A 10,829-nucleotide genomic window follows, 5' to 3' on the forward strand; every position below is an offset into this window, starting at 1 on the left:
AATATGGTATAATACAAGTAGGGTTGGGCTGAAGTTATCCCAAGAGCTGAGGCAAAAGAATAAAAAGAAAGAAAACACCATACTCAGCCAGAAACAGCTCAAAACAAAGTGCAGACACGACTGTGAAGAAACAAATAGGTCAGTTTTGACCACAAATTATAGAATGGCTCAGGTTGGAAGGGACCTCAAGGATCATCAAGTTCCAGCCTCCCTGCCAGACAGAGCCACCAACCTCCAGATCTGGTACTAGACGAGGTTGCCCAGGGCCCCATCCAACCTGGCCTTGAACACCTCCAGGGATGGAGCACCCACAGCCTCTCTGGGCAGCCTATTCCTCACCTTACCGCTCTCCCTGTAAAGAACTTTCTCCTGACACCCAATCTAAAACTTCCCTCCTTGAGCTTAAAACCATTCTCCCTTGTCCTATCACTGTCTAGCCTTGTAAAAAGTTGAGTCTCCTCCTGTTTATAATCCCCTTTTAAATACTGGAAGGCAAGATTAACAGTCTGTCATTTCAAAGACAGAAGAAAAAGAGTTAAACTACGTTAACATATGCCTAGAGAAAAAAAATGCATACGAGTTACTATGCACAGAACTCTGCAAACATTTCTACACAAAATTCAAATTAGGTAACAGATTGAATAAACACAAAATGCTTCTAGAATAACAAACTTTTCTGCCTTATATGCAGAGGTAAATAGAAATATACCTTCAGCAAATCCTCTACCACAACAGCATGTCCAAAGTAGCAAGCAAGGTGAAGAGGTGTCCAACCCATATTAGATTTACTTCTTCCTAAAAGACACAAAACAGAGTCAGCAAATTAAGTTTTGGTCACATACAGCACAAAGACAGATGTTGTCCAGTGCATGGAGGTTTGCACATATTTAAATAACAGAGGAATAAGGAAGCTGGAAGCATCAGTTCCATTCATATGATCTGAACTACTGTGTGGTTTGAAGAAGTAACAGATTTGAATCCACAAAGTCTTTCTTAAAGAGTATTTAAAGTAAAGTATGTCCTGGAGGATTGGCTACATGACCAGAATTCTACAATCACTCCTTTAAAATTAAGATATTGAAGCATTAGAAATTACTACTAAGTTGGCAAAGCCCAGTTAATTTCCATTTACAACACAACTTTGGTATGAAAAGCTGGATTGTGCTTTGTTTCTACCAAACAACAGATGCACAGCATTCTGAGTGCCACCTAAAAGCTATCACTCTTTTTAGAAGCAAAATTAAAACATTTTCTAATGCCTCATTTTAAGTTATTCTGACCTTCGTGTTTTCCCTTCTCATGTATCCTCAAGCATTGAAGTTGGGAAGATGCATAGCTTAAGTTTGCCACAAGGAGATAAGCCACTAGAACAAATTAAAAACTGCTGGCCTTTGAGGCTCATCATTCTTTCTGCTCTCATTTTACAAAATAACATTAGAATGTGGTTCATAGCTGAAATATTTTTCTATTTGCTACAGCTGTTTCCAGCTAATACTTCTATCCTTCGTTAGCTGTTTCTTTCATTATTTGTTTCCTTTTTTCTCAGTTCCTTCCACTGCTCCAACCCCAGATTTAACCTTCCTTTCATTCCTTCTGGCCTACAGTTTTTCCTGCTCTGAGTGACTGATGGGCTCAAGTACCACAGAAGATCAACAGTGTGTGGATCACCAACTCTGGGGCTACAAATACTGAATGACAGAATAAATGGACATCATTCATTCCTCAGTCTTGCAGAACAGAAAGTTCTTACAAAGATGACAGAAAGCGGTCACGCAATCAGCCCAAGATAGCCCTCAGTTATAGCACTGACAAGACAACGCTGCTGCCAAGGAATCCAGTCATTAACAATTTGGGAACCTGTCCAGATCTGCAGTTCTCATCCAATAAGATGCCAGAAGCCCTTGTTCTGCACTCACTCCATGTTTGCACTTCTGCTGTTGGCTGACAAGTGACTTCTCAAGCTCAAAGCATTTGTTACTCCTGTTCAAGTGACCACAAATGTCTGCATTTTGATGCCTTTGATTTACTCATTTAAGAACAGGATATCATTGTACTGGGGAGAACACAGGGATAGCAAAGTAGACACAACAGAAAAAGAGCAACTCCCCTACCTAACTCCTTGTTTTGATGTCAGCTGTAGGTCTCAAATGTTACCATTTATTTACAGGTGATGACAAATTAAATATTCTGTTCATTCACTTGTATTTAAGGAAAATGAATAACACAGATGGCCTTTGAAAGCACAACCATTTTGGATGAAACCCTGAGTTGGCATTGTTTTTATGGGGGTATCTTCCTTTGATGCTGGTGAACTGTGAAAATTGGAAATGGGAGTTCATACCATTTAGCTAGATTATCTCGAAGCACATCTTGCTTATCTGCAAGCACTGACTGGCCAGAACCCAGCCACAGCACAACTAGTATGCAAAGTCTGAGTTTGTATTCCCTCCTTTCCTCTTGTCTGACACTCAGGTATTTGGCACCACTGTTGTTAGACTTCATGTTATGTATCTAGAGTACAGCTTCAGAAATTCGTTCACCCTTCAGAACACCAGACAGTTTTTCCAAGATGTTGAAGGTGGGCTTTGACACCCAGGCACAGAAATCTCTCAGACTTGAGTCTCCCAAGGCACGCTCAGAAGTTTATACTGCCCCCAGCACAGCCACCCACCTGTTCCAGGTCTACTTCATTCCTGCTTAGCCAAGCATCATTGCCACATCAGTTCCTGAAGGAACTGCTGCAGCACTGAAGACAATCCCTGTGTACCCTAACTTTCTAGGGAGATCTGTGATTATCCAGGAGGCGCTGACAGAAGGGCAAGAGGTGAAGAAGAAGGGAGACGGAGGGCTGCATTTTAGTTGATTATCACATGGTTGTCTAATTACTATCCAGTAGTATACAACAGATTGGGATTTATAGCAATACATAATGGTTTTAGTAATGAGGAGACAGAAGAGGATGTCAGGATTGAATTGGTCTTAGACTATTTCCAACAGGGAAACTGAATGAGAGTGAATTGAAAGAGGGTCTCCAAAGAGCAACTACAGAAGAATAGAGATTTAACTCTGAGGTATCACACAACCAGAACAGTTCCTACAAAGAGCATTTTAGCAGCACTTGTGTCCTCTAACATTTAAAAGAATCAGAACATAAAAGATTTCATTGCATACAGATTCCGTATTCAGATTTTTTTTGTTTAACTCAAACTATCTCTAGCACATTCCCTCTAGTTTCCTAGACCTTCCATTAGCAAGCTTGTATTAGCTGGCTAGCCATGCATTGCTGAACTAAAGGATAAACAATTAAGCAACTTCTATCACAGAATCACAGAATGGCTTAGGTTGGAGGGGATCTTAAAGCCCACCCAGTCCCAACCCCTGCCATGGGCAGGCCTGCCCCCCTCCAGCTCAGCTGCCCAGGGCCCCATCCAACCTGGCCTCAAACACTTCCAGGGATGGGGCACCCAAGCTCTCTGTGCAGCTTGTGCCAGTGCCTCACTGCCCTCTAAGTAAATAATTTATTCATATAATCTAACCTTAATTTCCCCTTCTTTTAGTTTAAAACCATTCCCCCTTGTCCTACTGCTATCTACCCATGTAAAAAGTCAGTCCCTCTCCTGCTTATAAAGCCCCCTTCAAGCACTAGAAGGCCACAATGAGGTCCAGAGACTTTTCTTCTCCAAGCTAAAGAAACCCAACTCCCTCAACCTTTCTTCACAGGAAAAGTGTTTTGGCCCTTTGATCATCTTTGTGGACCCGCTTCAACAACTCCACATCCTCCCGGTGGTGGGGCCCTACACCTGGGCACAGTACTCCAGATGGGGCCTTACAAGAGCAGAATAGGGAGGGACAATCACTTCCCTTCCCTGCTGGTCCACTGCTCTTTTGATGCAGCCCAGGATACAGTTATTTCCTTTCATTAGCTCCATCTCTTGTACCTAGCTACTGACTTTCACAACACTAACAACTCACCTTTGAGCAGGAATACTCACTAGAGAGCAATATGCTTAATATAATACAGGGCCACATATTATATCATTTCATTGTGTTTTCCTCACTTTAGATTATGTTTAAGAACAGATCTGAGAAGCTCTTCTAAGCACAAAAGACTTCAGCAACTTATTTTTGGTGCCGTTGAATAAAGCTTAAGGTGGCTTGTTCTGTTTTTATATCCCAGCTGTTTACACACTACCACTATTTGCAGAGGACATAGTTGTGAGGAATGAGGATTCAATCTCCATCGAGCTCCTGCCCAGCTTCCTTTTAAATTAGGAACTAGCTCCCTAACGATGAAGTATCAAGGGTCTGGATTTTATGCACAACTCATTTTTCTGAGGTGGGTACATTAACTATTGCAAAAACACAGTCTTGAATGAGTAGTCAAGCAAATGGATGGGTAAAATAATGATTAAGAACTAGAGCTGAAAAAGCAATAGAGTTTGTTTAGATAACAGCCTTTCCTGTTCTCTAGGGCACGGTGTTCCTTTGTTATGACTGAAAGCTAGCATAGATGCTCTCTCCTCCAACTATCTGTAGAACTATTGTCTCAGCTATCTCAACAATGAAATGCCAGCCTGTGAAAAAATAGCGCAATATACATCCGCTTTTTTGAAGCAACCAGACACGCACTCAGGTAAAGAAACATAAAGCTACTAAATGAATAAAGAAATAGAGCAGTCTGCTACTGCTGACAAGCTTGCTAATCCAGACCCTGTTTGAAATTTTAATACTCAGTAAGCAAACTGCTTAGCTGTAACTGTTAGCTATATACATGCAGAACTTTAACATTTGCCAAAGACCCAGACACAGATAACTGGCAATTTTACTTTCTTTTCCAAAGTGACTTTGTGTACTGCTAACAGCAAAATCTGCATGTTTATCCCAAACATTCCCACACGTGGCAAGAAATGTAGCTGCTGTTACTACACCGTAATGAAACGCGGGCCTAAAAATCCTATCTAGCAGAGCAAATACAGTACCCAATCTCTGCAGCCTTGATGGAGACTGTATACCTCCCTGAACCATCCCCTGGCACAATGGTCTGTTTTATTTACTATTATAAAGCTTCAAAGTTGGCATAAGCTTAAACACAGGCAGAAAGAGGGACTGATTCTTTGTCTTGCTGACATTCCTATCTGCTGTGAATTACTCTGAGTGTTTGTGTACATTTTTCTGTACTTTGCTTTTATGCTCTCTACCCTACATATGTACAGCCTTAAGAGTCACAGGGTAAAAACAGTTGTATCAGTGTTTTCTATTACTCTATTGAGCACCCTAAAGAAAGCAAGGTTATACTACTGGTGTCAATCTGTAGCTTCAACAGCGAGTTCACAAACACTTGAGGAGGGCTACTAACCTTTACAGTTGATGTCGAAGATTATTTCTCCTTTGCTCATGGTATCCAACAGCTGTTTAACTTCTTCAGCATTTCCATTCCTAGCATCATGGAGAAGCTGCTGTTCTGCTTCGGTACTCATCTCTAATAAAAAACAATCAATTTTGCAATGCCTTATGTTGCTATTTCACTTTACATTATCTCACTGTTCTCTCTTAAATAGCGTAAGACTATTATTTCCTAGGTGGAACACATTTAATGCACAAGCTGTTCTTAATTGTCCAGCACCCAGTTATGCCACTAAGAAGCATTAAAATTCTTCATATTAGCAAAGCACTTAAGCTTTTCAGATGCAATGTGGGAAAAGGAGAAATATACATGTTTTAGCCCAAGTACATCTTCAGAATTAAATGAAACTTATTTTGATTGCTAACACTCCAAATACCCATCAGGGACTGATATCACCATCTCTTGGAACTCAGAAATCTGACTCCCAAATTGAACTGAAGGGGAGTCAGATACTCAACTTTGTAGATTTGACCTTCTCTTTAGTAATACAATAAAAGAAGTCAAATTTTCAAAGCAGCCCCAGAAGACACTGCTGCAATATGCAATTTATTGCTCAAATTAAGTGTCTCCAATTTAGCACCTTCAGCTGACACGCAGAGGTTACCAGAGCCTGCAGAATCAAAATTCCTAGTCTGTTAATGATTGCAAAGAACATTACTAGTCTAACACGGTCAGCTTTCCAACACTGGCAGTGGCTGTGACCAGTCCCACAACTTATTTACGCTCTGCTGCATTGGAGAGGCAGCTCGACTGCACTATGTGCACTCAGAACTAAAACACATGCAGGGAGCTCCTGCACTACAGTAAGATGAGAAAGCATTCAGCAAGAAAACACAATGAGAACACCAGGTAAGCAATAAAAAGCCTCTAACAGCAACAGATCCTGACAATATCGGAGACAGAAAAAGACAAATCTACAGCAGCACAGACTGCCAAATGGCCAGCAAAGCAGAGAAGAGTCTTCCTCTATCTTTTGCTCAATCAGCAAAGGGAGGGGAGGGGATCAGTTTTCTGATGGAGGGATTTGCCAAAGACTAAGCAAGCCCTTTCTAGCACATTTCAGAAGAAAAGACTGGACTGATCTCCTGCAAACTACTACAGACACAGCATACAACCACCTCCCCCAACACTGATTAAACAATACTCTTGTTGGTGCCCGCTTATCAGTTCTGCCAGCAAAAACAGCATTAGTCCTTCTAGAAATCCTTCAAGCCCTAAAGCTATCTCCTCCTTTAAACAGGAGCCTAGCCACTTGCTGAGGCAGCACAGCAGTTTGCTACTAGTGGGACAGCATAGTTTTCTCTAGTGAATTGGTTCTACCAGTGTCTAGAGGAAGAACAAAATCAAATACGTTAATGCACTATCAGTCGTGTAATGCATTATATATAATCATATCATGCATATATAAGCTATGCTTTTTCTGAAGCCGTGCTATACCACATCAGTGGGACACAGAGACAGAGCTCACTGCTCATTTTGCTGGCTCTGGGAAAGAGGAGGGACAGGGGGAGAGAAGCAAAGCAAAGCTCATCCTTCATTTCCCCCCTCCTCCCGCACTATCTTGTTAGCAATCTTTCAAATATATTAGATGATAGGGAGTAATGACAGGATTATATTTCTCTCATTTGTCAGCATCCCACGCATGTTGCAGGAAGGAACAGCAATACACTTCCAACACATTAAGAACCTGCGGCTTCCGTTTAGTATCAGTGAGAAGGACAGAAGAAAAGACTGCTTGGGAAGGGAACCAAGAAACCAATCCAAATGCACAACTCTTGCATGCAGTAAGGCCAGTTATGTGCAGGAGCAGAATGTTAAGCAGCTTAAGATGCAGAAAGCTGAATCACTTGGTAAAACTACTTATGTGATTTCCCCCCACAAATAGTCACTAGATTAAATTTGCTGTGACTTGTTTGTACTATTACTGCAGATGTTACCAGAAAACAAACATGCACGGTACGGCAGCTAAGCTGTCTACTTTGCTGTTTCACTGCTCAGGCCAAATCTCCAATTTCAATACATTTTGTAATGCTGAAGTATGCAGTGAGGCAGAAGAATGACTGTCTGGATATTAGTCATAGTTAGAAGAATCGTTCACAGGGAACTGTTCCTACTACTGGGGCTGGAAAGGGAAACTGTGTGCAGCTACTTGCTAGATAAGTGAGTGATACAGAATCTAAAGTTCTAACTAACAAGCTAAATTAAATGCCTAAATGAAGCCGGCAGCAAAGGGACTCTTTTCAGAACTCAGCATAGTCTTCACAACACTGTTTTAAGCAATATGATTTGCTGCTTAATGAAGATGAGCGACTGCCAGGAGAATTTTGAGTGGCAAGCTGAGAGTACTGAAAGAAATCAATACAGAGGCACTCAAACCGCGTGTGCACACGATTTTATTTCTTGTGACTGCATCCCGCTGCAGAAAGGCGTTTATTGTTTGGTCACACAACCTGCCATCAAAACAGCTCCAAAATCCTCACCTACTGGCTTCAAAGTAGTGGGATAAATCACCAGCACTAAAGCAAAACTTCAGGGTTTAATTAGGATTTATCAGTCACACGATACTACCCAGAGGTTAATCTATATGCATGGTGCTGCCTGTATGCAAAGCTACCAGCTACTTCAGAGAGCTGACATCTGCTCACACTCAGTGATGTTGCCGTCATTATCTCATTTTGTTCATCAGCAGATACCAGTTACCCTGCCTTTCATGGCTCATCTTTATGCCTGTTGAAAGGCCTGTACACCAGTCTCTACAGTCACTGCTACATCATAAGAAAATAACACAAGAACAACATAGCATTGAGTGCTTCCTATATTACTGAGATATAACTGCAAGGCACTTCTGTTGAACTCATTAGTACTAACCAAGCAGGACTTAATTGCTAATTCAATCTTATCCTTTAAGAAGGTGTAAAGAATAGCATTTAAGATGCTCTGTTGTATCTTCCTCTATGAATCCTATGCCAGAGAAATTCTCTCCCTTGATTATTGCATCTGCCTTCACAGAGGAGCTGTTTGCCCCCAGCTCACGTGAGAGCCCAGGCTACCAGTTTGCTTGCATGCTTGCTTGAAAGGAGTTCCTTAAGATATCTAACCATGAAAAACCACCTGATAGCTGCTCGTGTAGGAAACACAGTTACTCAGCTGCTCAAGCAAAAACAAATAAAAAATTACAAGCAGCAAAAACAGGACCAACTCTGCCCAATTTAAGGCACTGAGTCAGCATAGCAGTGTAGGAACCTTTCAATTCATGAGTCCTCTTCTAACATTATTTTACTATTGTTCCTACTTTGGAATAAGTACTCTTTATGGTGGTGAGGCACACGCTGCCCAGAGAAGCAGTGGTGCCCCATCCCTGGAGGCGCTCAAGGCCAGGTTGGATGGGGCCTTGGGCAGCTGAGCTGGTGGGGGGCAGCCCTACCCATGGCACGGGGTTGGGACTGGGTGGTGTTTAAGGTCCTTTCCAACCTAAGCCATTCTATGGTTCTCCGACACACGGGCAAGCAGTAAGGCCAGTAGTGGATACTGTTTCCGGAGATCCCTTGAGCAATGAAAACCAGACTCCTGCAGGAAGATCCTCACGCATCCCAGCAGGGACACCACGGAGCGACGCCGTAAAGGAGGGGGCGGAATGCACCAAACCACACCGACAGACAGAACCTGTCTACGAGCCCACGCCAAGCGCGGCGGCTGCCTTAACCTGCAGTTAGCGGGATGAACACGCTTCCACCACACGGCCTCATCGCGCTCCATGTGCCAGCAGTGCCTTGATGAAGGACAGCGGCTGCCTGCCCAGCAGAGACAAGCACGGACGCACAATACATACCTGTTCCACGCTCTCGGCTGAGGCACCTAACCAAGCCCCGTTCCCAGGGACCCCCGGCAGCCTGCTGCGTGCAGTTCGCTGTTCGTCAAAGACTTTCTTTCAGCCCAGGAGCCCTGAATGGGTTTTATGACAAGCACGGGACCTACGGAGAGCGCATACAGGCAACGAGAACTTCAGAAGCCCCCCCCCCGCAGCCCTCCGCTCACATACAGAACCCAGCCCTCGGGTGGGTCAGCACGCCCCTTCCTGCGGCCGGCCTGCCTGCCTGCCACCCCTGGGGACACCCGTGAGGGGGATAACGGCGGCAACGACGCAGCTGAAGGGCGCGGCGGAAGAAAACACAGCCGGGCCGCGTGGGCCGACCCGCCGCTGCCGCCCCCACCTCAGCGCTCCGCTCCTCGCTGCCGCCACCCGCCCCGCGCACGCTCCACACGTACATATACCCCTCACCCCGCAGGCGCCCCTCACCCCACGCGCTGCCATACGCACCAGCCCCGCGCGTGACTGCCGCCGCAGCCGCTCCCCTCACAGCCGCGCAGGGCGGGCGCCGCTCCGCCCCCTGCCTGCTGCCGTCCCCTCAGCGCCGGTGGGATCGCTCCGCGGGCCTAAGGCCGGCCGACGGGCGGTGGGGCTGCCCGCTGCCCGCGTGAGGGGCCGGGAAGGGCGAAGAGGGGGGTGTGCGCCGTCTCGTTGTGTCAGAAACTCGGCAGCAATCGCCCTTCTCTGTGAGGGCGGGCGGAGTGCTGCGGCCTCGGGGCTGCCTGAAAACGGGAGGCGAGGGGCTGCGGCTCCTGAGGGAGCCATGGGACGGTGGGGCTGGAGAAACCTGCCCCGAGAAGGGTGGAGAAGCAGGGCAGAACGACCTCGGAAGAGGTCTCCGAGCGAAAAAGCGAGGAGCAAAGGGAGTTTGGGGAATCGCTTTCATCCTGTGTAATCACCTTGCATCTTGTTCCTGTAGGAACTTGGCAGGAGAGCAGGGAAGCTCTGTGGTGCTGAGGTGCGGCCCAGCTGTGTCACTTGCTGGAAAAGCCGTGGGTGCCATGAGAAAGTATCTCAAAAGATTAGGATGAAGCTTCTGTTCCCAAAGTGGCAAGTTCGTACCTGAGTAGTTATTGTGAAATTCTTAGGACATAAATAATGAGGCATGTGTCTTCAAATTCTTTTTTTTTTTTTTTTTCAGTCTCTGTAACTATGTATGTCATTAACGTTCTGAGAATGAAGAGCCTAAAGAACAGCAGTTCCACACCTGTGGAGATACTACATCTGTGCTGTGTTTGGATTTCTCCTGCTTTTTATTAGTTCCCTTCCTTTTTCTATTTTTATTATATTATACATACGCAAGCATTAAATGTTAACATATTTTCTCATATTTACTGTATTTTTTGCAGCATTTATAGCGCCCTTTAGCCAGTTAATTATGGTGTAGCTCCATCCTGTGCTGGGGAGTAAATGCAATGAACTGGGAGACAACAATGGTGCAGAGTTTCTCTTGGATCTCAGTAAGAAAGACCCAGCTAAAAATGGCTTAATAAAATACAAATGTTTCAATAAGACAGAGTAAGGGAAGTAAAACAGATAGTGAGTAAATCTTATGAC

General features: G+C 44.5%; 1 protein-coding gene across 6 annotated transcripts in view; it reads right to left on the reverse strand.

The window, feature by feature from the left end:
• Positions 1-10,253, reverse strand: part of OSBPL1A (oxysterol binding protein like 1A) — a 77,009-nt gene extending 66,756 nt beyond the window's left edge. For 2 of the 6 annotated variants that reach the window (XM_021388610.1, XM_021388606.1), the window contains exons 1-4: positions 9,723-10,253; positions 9,234-9,375; positions 5,357-5,479; positions 710-795 (exon numbers count right to left, since the gene is read on the reverse strand). In XM_021388610.1, the coding sequence (XP_021244285.1) occupies positions 710-795; positions 5,357-5,477 (207 nt within the window). In that variant the 5' untranslated portion in view covers positions 5,478-5,479; positions 9,234-9,375; positions 9,723-10,253. The other 4 variants (XM_021388608.1, XM_021388609.1, XM_021388607.1 and 1 more) reach the window with 4 other exon arrangements.

Source organism: Numida meleagris, chromosome 2 (genome assembly GCF_002078875.1).
Source record: "Numida meleagris isolate 19003 breed g44 Domestic line chromosome 2, NumMel1.0, whole genome shotgun sequence".
In the NCBI taxonomy this organism is placed as follows: domain Eukaryota; kingdom Metazoa; phylum Chordata; class Aves; order Galliformes; family Numididae; genus Numida; species Numida meleagris.